The sequence below is a fragment of the Halichoerus grypus genome, chromosome 6 (assembly GCF_964656455.1).
Source record: "Halichoerus grypus chromosome 6, mHalGry1.hap1.1, whole genome shotgun sequence".
NCBI classification, from domain to species: domain Eukaryota; kingdom Metazoa; phylum Chordata; class Mammalia; order Carnivora; family Phocidae; genus Halichoerus; species Halichoerus grypus.
Genome location: NC_135717.1, coordinates 37,330,144 through 37,354,805, shown reverse-complemented (window position 1 = coordinate 37,354,805; position 24,662 = coordinate 37,330,144). Strand labels below are relative to the sequence as shown.

The window sequence follows — 24,662 nt, the reverse complement described above, 5'->3', positions numbered from 1 at the left end:
TTATGCTATTTACTTCTTTTTAATTTTTCCCTTTCTTAGTTAATTCTACTTAAAAGATTACCTTCCTTCCTTCTTTATTCCACCTGCCATTCTGCAAACTATATCCTTAACTTTCTTTGCCAAAGGCTAATTCTGCTCAAAAGCTGGTCCTCAGAATTAACCTGTGTGCTTCTTGCTGGAAGGCATGTAATTTGGCCTGAAGAAGCCTGAATACATTGTCACCAAGGGCTGCCTGAGCATCAACTCCACAGCTGTTTGTTGTCTCCAATCTTGGTTGTCAAGCTAAATTCTGCTTCATCTTGTCTCTGCCACTTGCCATCCAAGAGGCTATGTTTCAAAGTGCACGAGACAGCCCGTTCTAGGGTGCAGGTGAGCACAGAATTTCTTGACTGGACTTTAGAGGAAGCACTGAGCTGTCAGCTGTAGGCTAGCACTCCAGTGGGTGGCAAGGGTACATGCTTAGGCGGGGACAAGCTATCCAAGCTTGGGTAGGGCTGTTAGCTGCCAGCTGGCAGGGAACTAGGGGGCCCAGACTGCCAGTTTGGGACAGCAGTTGGTAAAGGCTAAAGCTCAGAGTGCCTCAGGCCACTGTCAATTTGAGGAATGGCCCCAGCAGGGGGCTAGATAGGAACTCTTCTAAGTGCCACCTATTAGCACTTGGGGAAGGTCTTGGTCGCTGTGGCCAGCAGGTGACGATCTGCTCCAATGCACATCAGCAGATCTTTCCCCAGTTGCTCATGAGCCTAAAAGGTTGGCAATAGCTACCAGATATTCCCTTTATAAAGACATGGTTGTTGCGGTCAATTTGGAGTGACTGCGCACCCTGTTTCAGCTTCCTAATGTTTCAGAGGGGAATATAAGACATTTATAGATATCTTCTGACAGTTTCACCTTCTGTCTTTGTGACTCTACCTATGACAGGAAAAAAACAACAGTTCCAGACAATCCTCCTCACCTTTTTGGCTTGTGGCCCAACGCAGAAGAGAACAGCCAGTACCCTTTTGGGCCCAGTAGTTTGTCCCAAATGGTGTGAAAGGATGCTTCTTCCCATCACTCATATCACACTATTTCTCCCTATCTTTAATAATAATTGCCTCTTAGTTTTTTGATCATTTCCAAAATCCTAGTCCTGTGCTGAAAATTCCTTCAACCTTCTCTCTCAGTGACTGGCCACCCTATCTAAAATTTCACACACATACACACAGACTGCAAATCCTCCTTTTTGCTTTATGTTTTCTCCTTAAAGCTTAATGCAAAATAAATTTTATATTTCATTTATTTGTTTACTGTCTGACTGCCCTATTAGAACAGAATACCACTGCTGCTCTCCCTTGCAGAGGCAGCCCTGCATGGCTGCTCAGACTGGTGTCTGAGAACTTTCAGTGCATGACAACATACCATGAGGGCAGGAATTTTTGTCTCTTTTGTTCACTACTGTATCCCCAGCACCTCGAACTGTGCCCATCACAAAATAAATTACTTGCTGAATGAATGAATGAATGAACAAGCCAGGGGTTCCTGGACTGTTTCATATTCTGCAACTCAATCCTGCATTCTCTATTCATACCACAGAAACTTCAAAGGTCTCAGTCATTCCTGACAGCAAACTGTCCCCAACGTCAACTCCAGAAACCTTGAAAGGCCATCTCCCATTCAGACAATCTATCCTCTCACCCCCCAAGCTGTCTGTTTAAATCTGACTCTACTTCTTATCAAGTCTGTCCTGCTACTGCTCATATCTGTCCCACCACCTCCATTGCCACTGTCGTCACCCTGTTTAAGGCTGCCATTACCCTGCCTGGGATTTACTGAAACGACTCCCTAATCTCCCATCTCATACCCTTCCAACCGACACTCCCTAGAATTGAAAAAGTAAGCCCTCTAAACTTGCAAATTAAATCACCTAAGCCTCCTGCCTAATGCCTATCAGTGGCTCCCCATTACCTACAGGATCGAATATAAACTCCTTCCCGTGTGACCCACAGCCTTCCTTGTCCTCATGAAGTACTGTACTTAAAGCCCACCAAGAAAAACAACCCCAAGCCTTTGCTCATGTTCCTCCCACTGCACTGAATGTTCTTTTATCTACCTGGAGAGCCACCGCCCGGTCTCAATATCCACCTCAGTATGTGCACCTCCATACAGTGTTCCTGACTCTCTGCACATGCTATCACCTTTAGAACTGTAAGCTCGCCGAGGTCAGGAACTTTCAGGACTCCATCTGCTCATCCACAGCATGGGGCGCACATAGAAGCACGATGAAGCTTTTCGAGGAGTGAGTGAATGTGCAGAAATAATGAAAGTCCACCCTTCCACAAACCTTTTCAGACAAATTACAGAGCAGTAGCTACTTTTCACGCTGCCAGGCTAGTTCTGGAGTGACCAGTCTACTGATACTCATTTCTACAGAGTCCTCTACTGGGTATTTTTAACCCCGTTGTCAGAAAAGGGGATGAGAGGCAAAGGCTGATGCCCAACATTGTAGAGAGAAAATATCTCCATAAACCCTAAGACAGGCTAAAAGAAATTTATTTTTTATTTACTTATCTTTTTAAAAAAGGAGAGAGTGCAAACTCAGTCCCCCACTACCACAAATTATGCAGTCGAGTTTCCCACATTTGGGGAAATCACAGGGGTCAGCACATCTGGGGTGCAATGGATAAGCATCACCCTGGGAAAACTGCCTTCATGATCATGGTATCCCCTGTGCCAGATAAGTATGGAAATTTTAAATATATAACCTTAACCTCATGTATAAAAAGGATTTTCTACAAACTGTGCTACCTTCTCAATTTAGCAGATTTGTACAATGACAGGAGAACAGAACTGGGCAGCTTCAAAAAGAGGCAGGAAGTTGTGTAGACATCCTATATTACTGGAGTCCTGTCCACAAAGGTTTTCAAAATCAGCTGAATAAAGCAAAAATCATGGTCTCAGGGAAACAGTTAAATGAGGGAATACCATATAAAAATATAACCGTTTCAGCTAACCCTTCCATCTTTCTCTACCTCCCATCCAGTAGTAAAACTTTTCCCTTAAATATACAACTACACAAATTTAAAGAAAAAGCTAACTTACCAAATTTACACTATTTGAAGTTAAAAAAAAATCAATAAACCCATTCTAGCATATTTTGTCAGTGTCTTTGAGACCCCTGGCTTGAACTGAAATTGAAAATAAAATTACGCATAAATTTAAAAAAATGGGTATTGCCAAAGAGTCAAAGACTTGGTGACTTCCAGACCTACTTTATGTTACATCTGTTTTTATTTTTGATATTCAAGAAATACACTGTTCAAACTACCACTTACAAAACTGCTATCCTTGTCATAATGTCATACAGCACAGCTCAATTCTCTGGAATCTGTCCCACAACCCCTGAGGACTGAGCCTACAACACTCAAATCTTAAAGATGCCAAAGTGTCAAGCAGGGATTACATCTGCCCCACACTCCACTGGCATCTTTAGACTCTGAGGACTCTGAGAGCAAGGGTCACCCTCCTACAGGGAAAGACAATCGCCACGGCAGAATCTCTCAAGTGAACTGCAAAGTGTAGTTTCTGACCTCCTCAATGTAACATTTACAGCTCTCTAGACAGAGGGAAGTATCAGGTGAAAATAGTTTTCTACTACATCCATAAATTCTTCAACTCCTAGCAAAATTAATAAAGAAAAGTCAGGAGAAGGATAAAGTGCTCTCACCGAATAACAAGTAAATGACACGGGGGAACTCCAATCACAAGGAGAGAAATGAAGTATCAATTGAGCATATAGAATGATGTCAAGCCTGACAACCTATTCAGGCCCCCACACTCAACCACTTACTGTCTCTGATTTACAGTATTACTTCTCTCATCTCTGACTTAAGCTGTTCCTTCCCCCGACAAACTCTTTTTCCTGGAGCTTTTTACTGTGTAATCATGCAACGTGTGGGCACCACAGAACACAATAAGCTTTACAAACTTTGGCTTTTAAGAATCAATATTATTTTCTCTACATACTTCCAAAATAGATGTCCCCCCTCCAACCCAGAAGATTTTAGTAAAACATAAGGACTGTTTTTAAAAAGGGGATAGGATGGGTGTTAGGTATTTAGAATCCTTACTTTGGGTCCCACTTGCTTATACATCACTTTCCAGGCCTCAAAAATTTTTGTCCTATGTGAAAATAAGAAAAACCAAAGAAGCCCACTGAAAATATCAAGAACAGCAGTAATTGCTTAAGACCAAGATAAGAGACAAGATACAAATCCAAGGGGTTGGGAATAGGGGGTCTAAATACTGCTCCGGGTGTATTTCAGGTGTATTTCTAAAACGCTGCAGTCTATAAGACAAATATCACGATAAAAATGAAACTTGAAAGCTGAAAATACATTTTAAAAAAAAAGACCTAGGCAAAGGCAGTGTGTACTTGGGAGTATACAATTCCATCTAATTCTCAAGAGTCCTGCAGGGTTAAGCCAACTTCCTTATTCCAGCAAAGTGAGGCCTCAAGGCGAGAAAGGTTTTATTCTTCACAGTTCTGGAAAAAGGCATAGAGAAATGTTTTGATGGGATTTAGGGGCAACCAAAGACAATCTGTTAAAGTACTTCAAAGTTCTGCCTGCTAACAGGCTCCGACTCCCCATACATTCATCGGACCTGCCCCCAGGATTTCAGAAACAGTAACAGCTGACTGGCAGGATACGCATTTCCAAGGTTCTCCTTCCTCCTAAAGGTCTCATCTAGGTCAGCATTGTCACAGTGTGAACAGATCTGTGATACTTGACTCACCAGAGGAAAAGTCTCACCAGCCCTGAGATGCCCCCATGGTGAGGTGTCCTGAGACAACTGATCTGCCTCCAGATACTGACACTAGAAAAAAACTGTTTGGTTTTTATTTTCCTCAACACAAACAGGACTGGGGAGGGAGATGACGAGGCAAAGAAATGCACATACCTTTCAACTGATCAGCAACAACGCTCTGGCCAAGGCGTTCAGTAACTTTCCCATCTTCCATTTCGTACCGATCGTCTAGGTATTTTGCTGTGGCCTCGGAAATGTGAACTTTGCCCGCCACTCCCAGCTGCTCCATGAGATTGGCCAAGTTCACATCATTGGACCACACATCGAATTTGAACCTCCTCATGCCCAAGATGCCACAGAGGACAGTCCCCGTGTGAACCCCGACACGCATGTTCACCATCTCTTTCTTCTCCTGGCAGAACTGCTCGATAGCTCTGATCATGCCCAAGCCCATCTCAATGCAGCAGTAGGCATGGTCAGCCCGGGGCTCTGGACACCCCGCCACACAATAGTAGCAGTCTCCCAGGGTACTGATTTTCTCACACTTGGTCTCTTCACACAACTGGTCGAAGCGACCAAACAGATCATTGAGGAGACCCACCAACGCGTGAGCAGACTTATTGGCACTCATCTTGGTGAAGCCCACGATATCTGCAAATAAAATACTGACTTCTTCGATCTGCTGCATTTTGAAAGGGCGGAATGCTATAGGGGCTTTCTGTATGGAAGACTTTTTCTTCCTGTTCTTGGGGCTCGAGGTGGCATGTCTTTTGACTGAATTCTCGCTCTCCTCATCCCCCTGTTTCATCAGGTCATCAGCTATGATTCTTGGCATCACAGAATGAATCATCCTCTCTTTCAGGGCTTTTTCCACTTCCAGATCCTTTCCGTGCATAATTGACTGTCCCACCTTGAGAAAGGTGCTCCTAGATCTCACCTGGGACATGATAAATAGGTGGATCCCAATGGCGTGGATGCAGACATGGAGCAGGGCTCGGCTCAGCAGCTCCCAGTGTGGCACCCCTGCTCCAGGTGGGGGAAAGCAGTCTTTGTCTCGGAAATGATAGCCAAACGTCTCAAAGAGAACAGAATAGACCACTCCCAGAAACAAGCTCAAGTACAAAGGTAAGTGCATGACGGTGTAGAGCAAAAAGAGCACTTCGATGCACATGGAAAAGCTCCCCACTTGAGATAAGCAAGTGTCTGTGGGCTTGGCTGCGAGGGTATGATTGGAGCTGTCAACACGTCCTGAGAGAGGCGTCAAAACCTGAAACTGGGCGGCCAGGGTCAGGGCGAACACCAGGAGGGTGAGAGCCAGAGAGGTCCACACGTAATGCCGGGCATACAGCTTGGTGAAGGTAAACAGAAAAAAGCCCACACACACTACGAGTATGCACAGAGCTGGGGCTACCATGACAATCAGTCTGGACCGCATGTGGACCCCAAAATAGATGCTCCACAGAAGGCAAGCGAAGCCGATGTAGAAGAGCGCATACCGGAAGCGGCGCTGGGTCTGCGGGAAGCAGCGCTCCATGCAAGCCTCCTCCAGGTTCACCGAGTCGAACTTGGGGTCCCACCACCGGCTAGAGGCCCTCTCGAACAGCTGGGGCAGCTTCTTCTGCCTGCGCAGGCGGCCTCCAGCGCCCACTCTCCGGGGGACGCCCCCTGAGTCCCCAGAGCTGCTACAGCTGGAGGAGATGCTGTACTTGCAGTGCTTGGGGTGGCTGTTGGAGGACAGCTGCTTGGGGTTGATTTTGACCCTCACGCTGTTGCTGTCTCCGCTGGAGTCACAACTCACCTCGGTGCTGTGGTGCTGCAGCAGCTGCTGGTGGGGCGGGGAAGCCATGTTGCCGAGCGCTCAGAACCTTCCCGGCCGGGGTCACTGGTACCTACCGGCGAAGACAACCAGAGTTACACTGGCACTGATTCCTACACAGGTACACACACCTGAAGGCCACGAGCTCCACCGGTTTGCTCGGCGGTGGCCCCGGCGGTCTACTTGGAGAGGCACCACATGCTCCCGAAAGCTGCGGCTAACGTCTAACCGGGGCTTCCACCGTCCCGCCCCGAGGCCGCCCGCAGCAACCGGGACGGACCCGGCAGCCCGGGGCCGGTGAGGCGGCGGCGCCCCTCGGCCCCCCGCGCCGCCCGACCCGCGCACTCGCCTGCTCCGGCCGCCGCGGCCGTGGAGGCAAGTCCAGCCGAGCCCTCTCACGCCGCCAGCCGCTCTCGCCGGCACAGCTCTCCCGCCGACGGCGGCGGGCCCCTCATGCCGCGCCGAGCGGCGCCTCCCCTGCGTCAAAGGCCGGCGGCCCCGCGGGAGGCTGCGGACCGGCTGTGAGGGGCGGCAGCGAGGCCCCGGCGCCGGCGCGAGTCTGAGGAGCCCGCGGCGCTGCGGCCACCCCCGTCGGCGCGGCCCGTCTAGCGGGGCCTGCTCCCGGCCTCCGGGGCCGACCCAGCGGGGCGGGGATGCCCAGCGCCCCGGGAGACGCCGGGCAACGAGCGCAGGGCGCGGCGGGCGCGGGCCCCTCAGCCGGCCGCCCTGCGCGGCGCTGCCGCAGAGCCCGCTCCCGCGACGCCGACCCGGGACGCCCGCCCGCCCACGCCCGGGGCGGCCTCCCGAGCTAGCGACGCCGCCGCGGCCGCGGCCGCCGCCGTGCCTCCCGCTGCCGCTGCCTCATGTCGGAAGAGCCGCCACAGCCGCCGCCGCCGCCGCCGCCACCATCTCCGGCCCCGTCCCCCTCCCCCTCCCGCTGTCACTGACAGACTCGCCCGCGCCTCCCCTCGCCCCGCCGCAGCGCGCACGCGCGGCCCGCGCACGCCGCCGCCGGACCCCGGGCACGCGCACGGTGCGCGCGCCGGGCTGGCGCGGCCGCAGGGCGGGGGCGGGGCGGGCCAGCTGCAGCTCCGCCCTCAGTCCTCCGCCCGCTGCCCGCCGCCCCCGGCGGCGCGGTGCCCCGACCACCACTGCATGCACTGCTGGGCTGAGGGACGTGCGGGGGCTGCGGGGCTGCGGGGACTGCGGAGGTGACGGGGTTCTGCGAGACCCGTTTTCCTCCCGCCTCAGGCCCCCAGACCCGCTCGAGGAAAACCAGTGGTTACTGCTAGTTAAGGAGCAGCCCGGGTGCGACGTTTAGGAAACGAAAATGTTTGCCTGTCAGCACACCTTTTTTTAATACATGCAAGTTTGCAACTATTGCATTTGCCGAAAGGGAGGCACCGCTTCCTCTCTAAGCAATGAGCACGGGCCCCGGGGGCACAAGCCCTTCCCTGAGCGTGCTCGCCGCAACCACCGCAGTCGGAGCCCCAGCCTCTGGTGCCTCGGCCCCCACAGGCCTGCTCTTCCAGCCCCAGAGACTTGCCTTTCCCGTGCCTGGGCCATCTGCTACAACTGCTTTTACCTGCCCACAAATGAAACTTTCACAGGAGTCTGCTATCCATAGGGCAGCCCCACGGGGGCCTCCCTGAGTGTTGTCTGCAATGTGTCGTACAGTCCCCATACATACTCTCCACTCCCCCGTGCACCAATCCTGGCCCTTCCCCTCATACTTAATACCTCCTGCCAGTCACAAGGGTCTCCTTCCTCCTCCCCTCACTTTCCAGGCCCAGCCCTGGGGCCCACGCCAGGCTTCACAGTTGATTTAGAAAATAAAATAAAATGTCGCCTGTCCACATAATGGAATATTATTCAGCCATAAAAAGGAATGAAGTACTAATCCATGAAGGAACGGGGATGAAACTTGAAAACATGATACTAAGTGAAAAAGAGCCAGTCAGGAAAGACCACATATTGTATGATTTCATTTCCATGAAATGTCCAGAATAGGCACATCCATAGACAGAAAGCAGACAGGTGATTTTCAGGGGCTGGGGGCGCTGGGAATGGGGATTGCGGCTGTTGGGAAGGCGTTGCTTTTGGGGGTGATGGAACTAGATGGACGTGGTGGGTGCACAACACTGTGAATGTACTAAATGCCACTGAATTGTACACTTTAAAATAGTTTAAAGTGGTAAGTTGCATGTTATGTGTATTTTACCGTGATAAAGATAAAAGAAAAACAAAACAAAAGTAACACAACATCATGACTGGTATTCCTGCCAAAAGTACATAACCTTGATCTAATCACCAGAAAACATCAGGCGAACCCAAATTGAGAAATATCTCTTCCAAGTAATTGGCCAGTACTGGTCAAAAGTGTCAAGGTCGTGAAAGACAAAAAGCGAGGAACTGTCAAAAATTGGACTAAACAGAACACGGGATCCTGGTATGGAAACTGGGACAGGAAAGAGCATTTGGGAGAATTCAAAGAGGTCTGCACTTTAGTGAATGGCATTGCCTCTTGCCGGTGTAAATTTCCTGGATTCATCAATGGACTATGATTACAGACAATGTTAACATTAGGGGAAGCCTGCTGTAGAGTGAAGGAGAACGCTCTAGTATTTTTGCAACTTCAAGTCTAAAATTGTTTCCAAACAAAAAGTCAGAAAAAGTTATAAATAAAACCTTTACTGATCATCAACTATGTGCCAAACAACTCTGATGTATTCTGTTTTTTACAGACAAAGAAACGGAGATGCAGTGGTGTACATTGCACAAGCCAGTAAGAGAGATAATAATAGTAAACTTACACTGACTGAACGTGTCGTAAGTGCCAGAAACCACTGGACGCTTTCACTTGTGACCTATTTGGTTCTTACCGCAACCCTCTGAGGTACATGTGATTTTCCCTATTTTAGAGATGTGAAACTGGGGACTGATAAGCAACGTGTCCCAAGTCACACAAAGTCTAGGAACTGAGCTCAGATTCAAAACCAGGTCTGACCCCAGAGGCCATGGTGCCCTGATAAGCCTTGGCACCACCCTCTCTAAGCCTCATGGTAGCCCCTCACGTACCCCAGCATCTCACATGCCAACCCACCGCCTGGGACCTGAAGCCCTTGGAGAAGGTGCTGACAATTTACATTCCCCCCAAAATTTAATGCAACCCTTCACTCCCCACTTGCTGGTTTCCTTCAGTAATCGGAAAGATCTATCTGTGCTTTTCCTCTCCTCCTGTAATCATTTTAGTCCACCCACCACTTGTGGTGACTTTGGCATTTGTAAATTAATTAGTTATGTCAGATTTTTAGACACGAGCATGATTTTAGATCATGCCGACCTCCCTCCTTCTCTCCCGTATGTCTCCTGGAAGCAGTTGGACAACATTCCCTGTTGATGAAGCCTGTAACCTGCCAAAGCCTCCTCAATTTCCAGGTTAGGGTGTAAGTCATTCCATAAACCCTTGGAATTGGGGATAATGTGCCCGGCGCTGTGCATTAAGCCCTGGGTGTCCAATGATGCACCATCTGTGTCTTCAAGGGGCTTCTAGCTGGGAAAGATACTGGGGAAGGCGATGGGTTAAGAAAATGGAATCATCATACGTGAGGAAGAATGCTACCAAAAAAGGTTAACTGCGTTCTCCTAATGCCAAGACCTGGAGGGGAGTCGCTGGTAGGCCCTGGGTCCCTTCTCCTTGACTCCCAGAAAGCATACTACTGCCTAATACTCAACAGATACGGGAAAGAGGCAACTGCTTTCTCCAACCATCCAAACAGGTTGCCTCCAGGTCTGTAAGGTTTTCTCTCCATCTGTGATGTGCGCAGAACTTCCACCCCAACACAGCGTGCATCAGATAGTGTCCACACAAACTTTACCGAAGTTTTCTGCAGGTGTTGCCAGCTTCATCATATCACCCTCGCCCTCCCTCACATGCGCGTTCACCTGACCTGTGAGGGCCTTGGCTCCAAACTATTAGAAGTCGCACAGGGTAACAACATGACTGGCTTCAAGATAAAGAACACATGGATGGAGCTCTGGCCATTCTCGTCACGTTGGTCCTTGAGGTCTCAGCAGTGCCCATGTTATTTCTGGTGGTCAGGTGGGCAATCATTTTGGAGAACCACCCACTGGAAGGGGGGATTCCCTGTTCTCATCCAATCAAGCTGCAGTTAACAAGCTTTGAGTCCTTCTTCTCTTGCCTGGTAAGGGTGAGTTTGTAGGAATAGACCCACATGTTTTCCCCTCCATCAGTGGATGGTCACAGGTCTCAGGCAGCTGCCTCCACACTGGCAGAGGATCAGGTACTGAGGCAAAGTAAAAGAAGGCTGATTAGGGAAGATCATCAAAATCCCTGGCAGGCTCCACAACAACCCAGGAGTCTTTGATCTAGCCAACTATATATATTCCAAATCCTGCTGTGCCTGGTGCATAGCTCAATAATGCCTATTGAATGAATGCATAATGGAATTATAAGAGACAAGATGTGTGTGAAATAGTTAAGTTCTTGGTTGCTTTTAATAAGCAGAATAAGTAATATTCAATGTAATGCTTATGAGTTTACAGCTCTTTCCACCTACATATATAGTAGAGGTTCTAGCTTGAACCTAAAGCTAAAATATGTGATGGGCATATTTATGACCCCAGGGGGGCCAGGGAGGACCAGTCCAGGGGCAATCACATTTTGAAGCAAGGAGGAGCTGGTTGGTTGACCCAGCAAGTTTAACTGAGACAGAGGGTGAAGATTCTGAGTAAAGCATGGTGACTGTCCCTCAGATTTGCAACCTGGCCCAGCTCCTGCTGAACTGTTACTCCCGTCCCATTCCCTAATTGGGAATCCATAATAGGGTCTTAGCAGATGTAATTACTGAAGATGAGGTCATTCTGGATTCAGATGGGCCCTACATCCAGTGACTGATGTCCTTCAAGACAATGGGGGACACAGAGACACACAGGGAGGAGAAGGCCATGGGGAAGATGGGGGCAGAGATTGGAGTGATGTGTCCACAAGGCAGAGAACGCCAAGTGTTGCCGGGAGAAGCTGAAAGAGGCAGGGAAGACCCTCCCCCCAGTGCCTTCAGAGGGAGCAAGGCCTCGCTGACACCTTCATTTCTGACTTCTGGCCTCCGGAAATGTGAGCAAATACATTTCTGTTGTGTGAAACCACCAAGTTTGGGGTCATTGTTATGGCAGCCCCAGGAAACGCCCACAAACTGTTTCATCACAAACCGCAAGCGAAGGTACAATTAGCACTCCACGTGACCCCTCCAACCGTGCAGACATGAAAGACAAAAGGCAGGAGGGGCTCTCTCTGCTTCACAGGGGACTAGAGCAAACCTTCAGCATCTTGAGAGCTGCAGGAGACCCCAAGGACACACAGCGGGGTGGAGGTCAGCCCTGACCAGTGCAGGTGAGAAAGAGGAGGAATTGGGTCACTTCTGTTTAAAAAGCCTCTAGAGACGCCTGCAGAAACTTGGCTTACACGACACCATGCCCATTTTACAGACCAGGAGCGTGAGCCGAGAGAGCACGTTGCCAAGCATCCTGTGGCTTCCAGTGTTGTGATGAGAGCTCAGATACCTTCTGACTCTTGATCCTAAGTATGAAACCTGGTTTCTCTCTGGAAGTTTCCCCATAGCTCCAAAACGTCACCATGCTGGATCGTAGCGTGGGTCTGTGTTCATCCATTGTGTTAGGCCTTGGCTGGCCCCTCGCAATCGGAAGACTCATGTTCGTCATTTCTGGGAACTTTTATGAAATTGTGTCTTTGATGATTTCTCTCTTCTGTTTTCCCTGTTCTCTTTCTGCAATGCTTATTGTTGGAATGCTGGACCTCCTGTCTGTTCCTCTTATTTTCTTATCTTTTCCATCTCTGTGACTTTCCTTTTTCTCCCTTTGACTTTTTTGCTCAATGTTCTGGGAGATTTCCTTAACTTTACCTTTTAATCTTTTTTTTTTTTTTTTTTTTTTAAAGATTTTATTTTTATTTATTTGACAGAGAGAGAGACGGTGAGAGAGGGAACACAAGCAGGGGGAGTGGGAGAGGGAGAAGCAGGCTTCCCGCTGAGCAGGGAGCCCGATGCGGGGCTCGATCCCAGGACCCTGAGATCATGACCTGAGCCGAAGGCAGTCGCTTAACCAACTGAGCCACCCAGGCGCCCCACCTTTTAATCTTTTATAGAGATTTTTCTTTCTATCCTTTTTTCCTTTTCTCTTCAAAAACTTTGCACAATAATAATTCTACTGTCATGTTTTAATATCCAAGGGCTTTTCTGTCTTCTGATTTTTTTTTTTTAAGATTTTATTTATTTGAGAGAGAGAGAACAGGAGCGGGGGTGGGGGGGAGGGTGTGAAAGGGGCAGAGGGAGGAGCAGACTCCCTGCTGAGCAGGGAGCCTGCACACGGTGCTCGATCCCAGGACCCTGGGATCATGACTTGGGCTGAAGGCAAACGCTTAACCAACTGAGCCACCTAGGCGCCCTGTCTTCTGAATTTTTAAAATCTCATCCTTTTCTCATTTCACCAGTGGAATAACTTCTCATCTCTCTGAAGATACTGAAAATAGATTTAAAAAAAAAAAATTTTTTTTTCCATAGTCTTCACCTTTTCTCATTGTTTTGGCCTTCTTCAAGTTAGAGGCTTTTCTTACATGTCTGGTCAGCTTTGGCTGTCCATTCACAGTTTAGAGGAGTCACTAAAAAGCTGATTAGAAACTCAGAGCAGGTGGTGGGACATGCCAACCATAGGCTTCCCTTTACACAGTGCTTCTCAGCCCGGCCACATGCCACAACTATCTGGGATGCTTGTGGACACTAATGATCTGACCCCAACCTCAGAAATTCTGATAGGGAGGAGCCTGGGTGGCTCAGATGGTTAAGTGTCTGACTCTTGATTTCAGCTCAGGTCATGATCTCAGGGTCCTGGGATCAAACCCCGCATCCGTCAGGCTCCCCGCTCAGGGGGGAATCGGCTCAAGGAGTCTCCCTCTCCCCTGCCCCTCTCCCTGCTTGTGTTACTTCTCTCTTTCTCTCTCTCAAATAAATAGATAAATCTTAAAAAAAAAAGAAAAGAAAGAAATTCTGATGTGACCATTTGGGGATAGGAAGGGGTACAGGAGAGCATTTCAAATCTCCCCAGGTGATTCTTATGATCATTTGCTGCTTTAGAATGTTCTGGTCAGGTCATTTTGTAGGAGACCCTCTCCCGTGTCAGTACTTCCAAGTGTTTTTCCCTGCATTCGTCAGGTTTTCCAAAGAAGGCTCTTCCAGGCTGGCTGCCACTCATCTGAGAAGCAAAAATGGCTGGAAAGCTGAGCATTCAGTATCTATCTAAACCTTCGCTTAGGAAAACACTATCCAGACGGTTCTGATCCTGGTGGACTGCTGCTGGCTTTTACCCAGGAGCCCTCCTAGGACAGTCCCTTGCACAATGAACCTGCAAATTGTTAGCCGCATCCATCGGTATCCACCATGGTAGAACCCCATATACTTGTTAGGATGATGAGGGTATATTTAGGCACACAATCATATCAAATTACCATTAACACTACTCAGAAAGAAAGTCAGTGAACTAGACAAGTATTACCACAATGCCAATAAATACATTTTTTTTTCAAATATAGAAACATTCCAGGAGGAAGTATCCAGTACCATCTACAATACTCAATATCTGAGAAGCTCCACACTGTTGAGTCCAGGCTGTATACGACCAGCACAGTTTTTTCTGGATTTCTCTGTTCTCATTTATGCTTCATGTTTCAATGCTTCATGACGAGATCCTCACACGAGTCATGATAAAACCCACCATGCCACAGTGTGCTGGGACTGTTTGCAAGAGACAAGCCTTTCTTGTGTGCAGGGCCTATAGAACACTCTACAAGAGGGGCGCCCAGGTGGCTCAATCAGTTAAGTGTCCGACTCTTGATTTTGGCTCAGGTCATGATCTCAGGCCCATGAGATCAAGCCCCGAGTCAGGCTCGGTGGTCAGCCGGGAGTCTGCTTCTCTCCCTCTTCATCGCCCTCTGCCCATCCCCCCCACCACATGCCTGCTTTCTCTAAATAAGTAAATAAATTTGAAGACTCTACAATATTTCCAAAGAGTGCTCTTAACTAACTGCAACTCGTTACCTACATAAGATGTCTTTGGTTCTAAGAGTCCCATTTGCCCACAGTTTCCAGGAATAGTGTTATAATTTGGGGCAACATCCATATCCTCTCTTAGACAGAACGGTGAGGTGGGGAGCCTGGAAGGAGGAGCCAGTGGGCCCGCAGGCTGGTTCCTCTCTGGCCCTCCTACTGTGTGGCAGTTAGGTGTGACGGGCAGTTTACAGTGAGTTACAGGCTAAATCGTGCCAACCCCCTCCCCGCCAAATCCATATGTTGAAGTCCAAACCCCCAATACCTTAGAATGTGACTGCATTGGAAATAAGTTATTGGAAGAGGTGATTAAGTTAAAATGAAGTCATGAGGGTAGGCCCTAAACCAGGATGACTGGCATCCTCAAAAGAAGAGGAAATTAGGACACTTACACGTACAGAGAAAGATGATCTGAAGAAGCACAAGAAGACAGCCATCCACAAGCCCAGGAGGGGGGTTTCAGAAGAAACCAATCCTGCCAACACCTTGATCTCGGGCTCCCGGCCTCCAGAACCAGGAGAAAACAAATTTTTGTTGTTCAAGCTGCCTGGTCTTCAGTACTCTGTTATGGCAGCTCTAGCCAACTAATACAGACGGTACCTTTTTTAGATGTATTCCACCACAATTAATAATAATAATAATAATAATAACAGTTCATAAGCCTATGAATATGCAAGTAGAATAAAAAAACAATGAATCTATTTTAAATTTTCCACTTCCTCTGCCCAGTCGTTTCTGTGACTTTATCCCCTCCACACATACCCTGTGCAATGACCCCTTTTGTACCTCTCCAGCCAAGGATATTTAGGGACAGGAATACTGAGTTCTTGAAATGGGATTCACCGCAGGAATGGCCCCAAGGAAAGCGTTGACCTTTTGCCCCTTTCCCCAAAACTAAGAAGTTGACCCTCTGTGTGCTTCCCTAGCAATTTGGACCTGCTTGTATTATCAACCACACCACAACTTAAAATCAGATGTGTGGATCGCTCTTCGAAGGCTCTCCACTCCTGGGAGGAGGAAATGGGGTGCAGGAAGGGCTGGTACCCAGGCTGCAGGGTCTGGAGTCCCCCCTGTCTAAACTGTCTCCTTCTCTCTGCACCTGCCTCCAGAAGCCAGTCGGTAATCACAGGAGGACAGACAGGAAGCCATGCAAAGCAATAACCCAGCTGCAAAATCGCAGGCCATGAACAGGGAACGTGTGTTCACAGTTTAATTTCAGCCTGTGTGGGAGCCAAGTGTAAGCACGTTTCAAAGCCTGGCAACATTAAGAGCTAGGAAACCGCCTTTTCCCCCATCTTGAGTTACTCAAAGGCACATTCAAAGACACGAGGGTATACGCACACTGGGACACTGTGTACATCATAATACAAACATCTTGGGTTTATGAAATACTTTACAGTTTGCAGGAGGCTTGCCTCTGTACTCCTTCCTTTGATCCTCAGAACAGTGCTGGGAGGTCAGCGGACAAGACAAACAGCCCCGGGACAGAGGCAGGCACCGAGGCTGGGGTTGGTGGTCCTGGAGGTCACAGAGCCATTCCTTGACAGAAGTGGATCTAGCTCACTATTCTCTCTGCCCCAGCCTGATAGCAATAATTACCACTATGCTCGCTTGCTCTGTGTCTGGCATGTCCACTTACTGTCTCATTCCATCCTCAACCACCCTTTGACGAAACCAAGGTTTAGCCAACAAATACCGGGGAGGGGGTGGGATTTGAACTCAGGAGTGTCCCCGAATGCCACCTTCTAACTCCGCTGCATTCAATGTCCTCCCATTCATCTGGTTCCTTTGTACTGGGTTTCTGGTTCATACAAGGCTGGTTTAGGTCTGCAGTATCACCCCATTCTTCAGTGGGGATGGGGGTGTGGTGGTAGCTGCCCCTGCCACAACCTTAGGACAGGCAGACCTCAGACAAGCAGGCGGTGGGGCCCATCACCCAAGAACTGGGGGCAGGTTCAGTGTGCTGGTTCCCGGAGCAGCATCGAGTGAGCACAGCCCAGGGCCAGGCAGGGCGGAATCAGCGCTTCTGAGATTCAGGGAGACTGGGGAAAGAAAATCCTCAAGAGCCAGGGTAGCATTGCCAGGACAGCATAAAACCGCATTCCTGGGCTGCTTCGGTACCCCCAAGAAGATGGAGGTTGTGTTAATCGTCTCTGCTACAGCCAGGCCACAGTGCCCCACGAGGGCGGCGGGTAGCAGGCTAACTCCATATGACAACTCAGCCCAGAGCTGGGCTTCCTCCTGATTCCTTCTCAGCTGAGGCTGTGGTCACAGTACCATCTGCAGGAGATGTGGCCCCACCCGTGCCCAGCCAGGAACAGTGGCGATGCAGCAGTGCCCGGCTGCCAAGACAGGGACATGCAGGGAGCCGGCAGGTCTCCTTCCTCACTGGCTCAAAGTGGAAGTCCAAGATGCAACCGGTCACATGCAGTTCTGGACTTTAGTTATGTTCAACACACCCACTGTCTGCTCCTGGCAAGCAGGGAAAGGGTATCAGACATGGGTGGGGAGAGAAAATGCCTTGAAGACCTGCTGGTCCCAGGAGGGCTCATGGAGGGCTGGAGTGTCTGGGGGATTCTGGAGGAGGGGGCTGTGCTGGGGGAGATGAGCAGGCCAGCTGGGCTGCAGGGCACAGGGGATATGAGCCAAGTAAGCAGCATGGGCAGGGTGGGACCATGTGGAGAAGAGGCTCAGAAGCCTCTGGGAGATCCGTGAGGCACAGTGTGGGTGCCTGGGCTGCCCTTACAGGACAGCCCCTGCACAGAGCCCATCAGCAGACCCTCCCAGCTGTATCTGCTTACGAAGGTGGAACCGGGACAGTTGTAGAAACGTGCTTGGGGTGAGGAAGAAACCTACCTCCCATCCAGGATCAATGATGTCACGCACAAACGCAGACACATCCCTGCCTGGTGGCACCACGGCTCCAAATCAGGAGGCGGAAACACCTGAGGGGCTGGGGGAGGCGTGCGGGGAAGGCGGGTCTGTTGAGGCTCTCGCGAAGAATCTGGGAGCGGCCGCCCCACGCGGGGACTCGGAATGTGCCAGGCTGCAAGGTGAATTCCTGGTGCATTTGTGAGACTCAGGTGATTCTGAAGGTAGAGGCTGTTCTGGAAAAACAGCATCCTGCAGACACGGGCTCTGAAAGACGGGCACTGGGAGCTGATTTCACCCCGGAGCCCGGCCCACAGCCCAGTGCCAAACAGATGTCATCCCCACTGGCAGCTCTAAAAGTGGACCTTGGTTTGTAAGCCTGGAGCACGCGGGGCAGCTGAGCAGACTTCACCTGCCAGTTCACGTGAGGAAAAGGTCTGGGGACAAGGGTCAGCCATGCTGTTCCAGGGGCTCCTCTTCTTTATCAACAGGCTTCCTGCTGGGAGGAGAAGTTATGTCTGCTCCTTCTAATGACTGGTTCCTGGGGCACCTGGCCGGCTCAGTCTGTAGTGCATGCAACGCTTGATTTCGGGGTTGTGAGTTCAAGCCCCACACTGGGTGTAGAGATTACTTAAAAAATAAAAAAATAAAAATCTCTAATAGCTAGATACTATAATATTATATATTTGCACCCATTCTTCCAGTTATGGAAATGCCAAGAAAGGAGAAGTACAGAGCAGAAGTCATTAAGCTAGAAGCTTTAGGATGTCAGGGCCAGTGTTCCATTTCTAGCAACGGGGAGGCCTGAGTGGTATTGGCACATCCCCTGCTCCACGATACCTAAGAAGAAAAAAAGTTATTCTGACAAAATACATATGACATACACTTTACCATTTTAACCATTTTTAAGCGTATAGTTCAATGGCAGTAAGTACATTTGTACTGCTGTGCAACCATCACCACCATCCGTTACATCCAAAACATTACCTCTTCCCAAATTGAGCCTCTGTCCCCGTTAAACACTCACTCCTCGTTTCCTCTCTGCCGCCTGGCCCCCGTGACCTCTATTCTACCCTCTGTCTCTACGAATCTGACCATTCTAGCATCTCGTAGGAGAAGAATCATGCAATATTTGTCCTTTTGTGTCCGGCTTATTTCACTCAGCATAACGTTCTCAAGGTCCATCAGTGTTGTAGTAGGTGTCAGAATTTCATTCCTTTTTCAGGCTGAAGAAGATTCCATTGTATGTCTATACCACATTCATTCATCAATGGACATCTGGATTGGTTCCACCTTTTTGCTTTTGTGAATAATGCTGCTAACATCAGAGGACAAGGGTCTGTTTCAAGTCTTTGCTTTTTCTTGACTTAGTGATTTTTTTTTCTAGAAATGTATGCTTTTTTTTCCTGAACATGAAAATTATTGGTAGGTTTTTCATAATCTTTTATTATTCTTGTCATCTCTGCTGCATTTATGATTATGTCCCCTTCTAAAATCTTCATATTATTTATTTGTGTCTTCTTTGTTCTGGATCTTGTAAGAGACTTACCAACTGCTATTCTTTCAAATAGCTAATCATATTAGACTTGGGTTCAGGGTTAGAGAAAACCTCCAAATAACAGCTTAACCCTTCTCACTGTGATACGTCCTGAAGGCTCAGTCTGGGGCTGGTCTGGCAATCCACGGTGTTGGAGAACCAGACTCCTTAGATCCTGTTGCCCTTTCATTGTCCAACAAAGGAAAAGTCACTGTCCTATATCTAAAGGTCCCCCCCTTCTGTGTAGGATAGTTTCTGGAGCTCCAGACAGGAAGGAGGAGGAGGGAGAATAAACGCATGCACAGAGCACTTTTGTTCGTATCTCCCTGGCCAGAACAGTCATACAGCCACCCGACTAGCTAAAGAGTTTTTTGAAAAATAATTTCACTAGATACAGAATTCTAGATGATTGCTTTTTCTTCCACTGCTTTGAAGATGTTTTGATGTCTTCTGGCTTACATCATTTATGACAAGAAATCTGGAGTAATTCTAACCTTTGTTCTATATTTAATGTATCTTTGTCTCTGAAATTTAAGATTTTTTTCATTATCACTGGTTTTCAGCAATTTGGTTATCATGTGTCTTGGTTTGGTTTTATGTTTATTCTGTTTGGGATTCTTTGAGTGTCTTAGATCTGTCTATAACTATCTTTACAGCTTTCATTAAATGTGGAAAAAACTTTGGCCATTAGCTCTTCAAATCTATTTCTTTTTTTTAAAGATTTTATTTATTTATTTGAGAGAGAAAGCACTGAGGGAGAGGGGGGAGAGTCAGAGGGAGAAGCAGACTCCCTGCTTAGCAGGAAGCCCGATGCAGGACTCGATCCTGGGATTCTGGAATCATGACCTGAGCTAAAGGCAAATGCTTAACCGAATGAGCCACCAGGTGCCCTCTTCAAATCTATTTCTTTCTTGACCTTCTTCTTCCTGGGACTTCCATTACACACAATCACACATACACATGCTGCTCAACATTGTCCCACAGGTCAGAGAGGATCTGGTGGGGTTTTTTTTTTCTCTGTGCATTAGTGTGAATAGTATCCATTCCTATGTTTATGAGTTCACTGATGTGTTCTTCTGCAGAACCCCATCTGGTGAAGTTTTCATTTCATATACTGAAATTTTCAGTGCCACAAGGACCATTTGGGTTTTTTAAAATATCTTACACTTTTCTCCACATTACATGATTTCCTTTAAGTCTTTGAGGATATTTACAATAGATGATTTAAAGTCCTTGTCTGTGAGTCATTTCATCTCTGTCATTTCTGACTGTTTCTATTGACTGATATTGCTCCAGATTATGGATCACATTTGATCACCTCTTCTCATGTCAAGTAATTTTTTGTTGGATGCTGGACATTGTGAATTGTGCATTGTTGAGTGCTAGAGTTTGTTGCCTTCTTTTCAAGAGTATCAGACTTTGTTCTAACAGGAAGTTAGGTTATTTGCTGATTAGGTTAATTCTCTCAAAGCATGTTTTTAAGCTTTGTTTGGACATATCTTTAATAGCCTTTCCTGTAGAAATACTTCAGCTTAACTAGTGACACTGACCCTTCTGGGGTCTCTATGAATGTCCATGTGTTCAGTGATGACTCTCCACTCTAGCTGTTTAGAACTCCAGTATCACCCACGTATTGTTCAGTTTATAGTTCTCCAGTTGTCCTTTGACCAGCTTCATGGAGTTTCCCCCTGTGTATTTGTGGCTTGGTATTCAGTAACAGTCTCCAGATTTTTAGAACTCTTTCTTTGCCTAGGATCCTCCTCTCTGGGACTCTGCTCTGCAAATTCCAACTGCTTCAGCCTCTTCAAATGCCTATATCTGTCTCCTCAACTCAACAAGATTGCCATACTCTGCTTGCGTTCCCCCTATTGGGCCACTTGGATATTCCAGAAATACAGGACTGGTTTAATATTGGAAAATATATTAATACAATTAACCACATTGCCATATTAAAGGAGGCATGATGATCTCAGTAGGCAGAGGTAAAAAATCAATGAAATCAATGAAATTCAATAACTATCCATTTTTTAAACTTTCAGCAAACTAGGAATAGAAACTTCCTTAACCTAATAAAAAAAATACCTATCCCCCCCAAAAAAAAACTATAGCAAACCTAATAGTTTTAAATACATAGCTGCAGTTTTAAACAGGGTGATGAGGTCTCACTGAGGAGGACACATTTGGGCAGAGATTTGGAGAATGTGAGAGAAGGGACCATGTGGATATCTGGGGAACAATGTCACAGGCAGAGGGATTGAGGTAGCAAGAACTGCGTGGAGACAGGAGCCCACCTGATGTGCTCCAGGAACAGGGAGGAGGCCCATGTGGCCCAAGCACAGAAAGCAGAGAGAGTGGCAGATCAATTCAGAGAAGCCATGGGGGTGATAAGCCACTGGAAGGACTTGAGGTTTTACTCCAAGCAGGATGAGGATCTGGAGAATTCAGAGAAGAATGGAGAAGAGTTACATGATTGGTCTTAAGCCTGTAGAAAGGATCCCTCTGCCCACTGTGTTGAACATCACGTGTAAGAAGGCAGGGCAGAAGCAGGAAAACCAGCGAGGCGGCTGCTTTGGGAGCCCAGGTGTGAAAGGACTGTAGCTTGGTCTAGCACAGTATCAGTGAAGGCAGTTAACAGTGATGACACAACGCATATGTTCTCAAAGCAAGGCCAGTGGGTTTGCTCACAGATCCGACGAGGAACGTGAGAGAAACAGGAGTTAAGACGACTCCAAGGTCATCAGCCTGAGCAGCTGGAAGGACAGGAGGATGGAGAAGACACACCCAAAGAAGGGCTCTATCCTGGCTGCTTCTTCTGTGCTTGTAAGAAAGAGCAGCTAGGAACACTTAAAAACCCTCCATTCGCATCCAGCAGTGGACCGCCAGCACAGCACATCATTGTGTCTGTGTGGTTAGCTCCTGGGCAGCCCCTCAATTTGCATTGATCCCAAGCCGACTGGGACCCAGCAGGCAGCCTGCTTGCTTGTGTTAGCCGCTAATGCTGCTCACATTTCAGACCACTAGCAAGAGCAGGGAAGAAATGATTACCCCGTGAGGTTTCCTCCGTGAAAGCGGATTTAAGTTTGGGCTTTTGCCCTCTAATTCGCAACACCAATTTGATAATGGCTTATTTTAGAGATCATTTGGAGTCACGGAATAACCACAGAATACACAGGCTACTTTAAAATTGTTTATCTGATTGTGGTGTCAAAAGTCCAGTGATCAATTCATTAAGTTGGCTTGACTCCCAGACGTATTCAGTGAATATTTTATTGAGTACCTACTATGTGCCTCCATATTGAGAACCAAGTTAAGGCCTCATCATAATACCAATCTGCTCCCTGTGATTACCAACATTTTCTTACTTAACACAACATCAAAATATCATAATTCTATTTTAAAATGGATATCTTTTTATCCAAATGCTGCAACCCATCATGTTCATCTATTCACTGTAGTTGGAGCCTTCATGTCTGCTCTTCTATAAATCATTTACAGATTTTTCTCAAAGACCCATGACCCAAGCACTGAGGTCAGAGCTCAGAGCCACATTCGTCATGATACACACAGGCTTTAAAAAAAAGTGGATTACTGGGGGTTTTATTTAATTAATTAATTTAATTCTATCAAGGCCAACAGGAAATTCACTTGGAATCAGTTTTCTTCTTTCCTTTTACCATGTAATCAGACTGGGTTTTCAAGAAATATCCCCTCCTCTGTGACCTGTGTTCAAGAAGAGAAAAATAATACTTAAGATAGAGTCTGACTTTTCGGTCTAGGAAACTCCCCTTCCTGCAGCAGGTACCTGTCTGCAGTAAAATTGGAAAGCACACGCACTAAAAGAGTGGAACCCATGGGTGGAGAAGGGCAACGCAGACCCCTCTGTGCACAGGGTCTCTTCTAAAACAAAGTGGTGTGCATCACTGCGTAGTCCCAGACTCACCCGCCCAGCAGGGACAGGAAACACATGAAGAGATACTCCACATCACTCATTAGGGAAACGCAAATCAAAACCACAGTGAGATGTCATCCCACACCAGTCAGAACGGCTATCATCAAAAAGATAAGAGAGAACAAGTGTTGCGAGCATGTGGGGGAAAAGAGAACCCTTGCGCACGGTTGGTGGGATTGTAAATTGGCACAGCCACTGTGGAAAATAGCATGGAGGTTCCTCAAAAAAATTGAAAATAAGAGCTACCCTACAACCCAGTAATTCACTTCCGGGTATTTACCCAAAGAAAATGAAGCATTCATTCAAGAAGATGTATGTACCCCTATGTTTACTGCAGCATTATTTACAATAGTCAAGATATGGAAACAACCTAAGTATCCATCAGTAGATGAACAGATAAGAAGATATGATATACATACACACACACACATACATACACACGATGGAATATAACTCAGCCATAAAAAAATGAGATCTTGCCATTCACAACAATGTGGATGGACCTCAAGGGTATTCTGCTAAGTGAAATAAGTCAGACAGAAAACGACTAATACCATATGATTTTGCTTATATGTGGAATCCAAATAAAACAAGACAAAACAAAACAAAGCAGATGAACAAACAAAACGGAAGTGGACTCCTAAGTACCGAGAAGAAACTAGTGGTTGCCAGAGGGGACGGGGGCGGGAGGGATGGGTGACATAGGCAAAGGGGATGAAGAGGTACAAACTTCCAGTTAGAAAATAAAATACGTCAGAGGGATGAAAACTATAGGGAAAAAAAGGAGGGGGAGAATCGGCAGAAAACCCCCAGAAGCTGAGCCTGTGCAAACTTAAATGTTTGCACCTTTTCCTTCTGTGTGTCCATGTCCCTCAAGGAATCCAGAGCTCCTCAACCGCACACAGACCGCGGGGTCCAGAAGACAGGACACGAGACCGGAGATTAAACCCAGTTCAATGAAAGTTGCCGGCTGGGTGCCTTGGGCAAGTCATCATTTACTTCCTCTTCTGTGACATGAGGCTATTCTAATACCTGCCTTGCCCATCTCCACGAGGTTCAGGAGACCCAAATGAAAAAAACCGAACAAGGAATTGCTTTGTATGCAATGATGAAACGCAGGCTGGAAAAACATAGTGTGTTATCACGGTTAATCTTAGTTCTGCCACTGACGGTGTGACCTTGGGAAAGTTACTAAGTTCTCTAAGCTTCCACATCTGTAAAGCAGGGGAAATATGACCTACCTCAGATGTTTAAAATAGGCATTAAATAAGATAGTTAATATAAACCAGACACTTGGCTTTCCCAAGCCCAGGGGAGGCCTTCTCCACCTAAATAAGAAGATAAGGACCTGCTAAGGGAAAGTTCTGCATCCTTTCACCCTTCCTCCCTCCTTCTTCCTGATTGGAACATAAGTGTGAGGCCTGGAGGTGCAGCAGCTATCTTGCAACCAGGAGGCAAGAGGCTTGAGAATAAAGGCCTCTGCTAAGGATAGAGGAACAGAAAAGTAGAAAGAAGCTGAGTTCCTGGTGATCATTGATACTAGCCCCAGGACATTTCCCCTGAACTTTT

General features: G+C 47.6%; 1 protein-coding gene and 1 non-coding gene across 2 annotated transcripts in view; both read right to left on the bottom strand.

The window, feature by feature from the left end:
• Window positions 1–7,492, bottom strand: part of ADCY9 (adenylate cyclase 9) — a 116,869-nt gene extending 109,377 nt beyond the window's left edge. The window contains exons 1-2 of the mRNA XM_036090826.2: window positions 6,951–7,492; window positions 4,939–6,674 (exon numbers count right to left, since the gene is read on the bottom strand). Coding sequence (XP_035946719.1) covers window positions 4,939–6,631 — 1,693 coding nt within the window. The 5' untranslated portion in view covers window positions 6,632–6,674; window positions 6,951–7,492. The remainder of the gene's footprint in view (window positions 1–4,938; window positions 6,675–6,950) is intronic.
• LOC118535338 (U1 spliceosomal RNA) lies at window positions 2,558–2,721 on the bottom strand. The gene has a single exon (XR_004917134.1). It is a non-coding gene; the product is annotated as a U1 spliceosomal RNA (small nuclear RNA).
• Window positions 7,493–24,662: the final 17,170 nt, after the last annotated feature.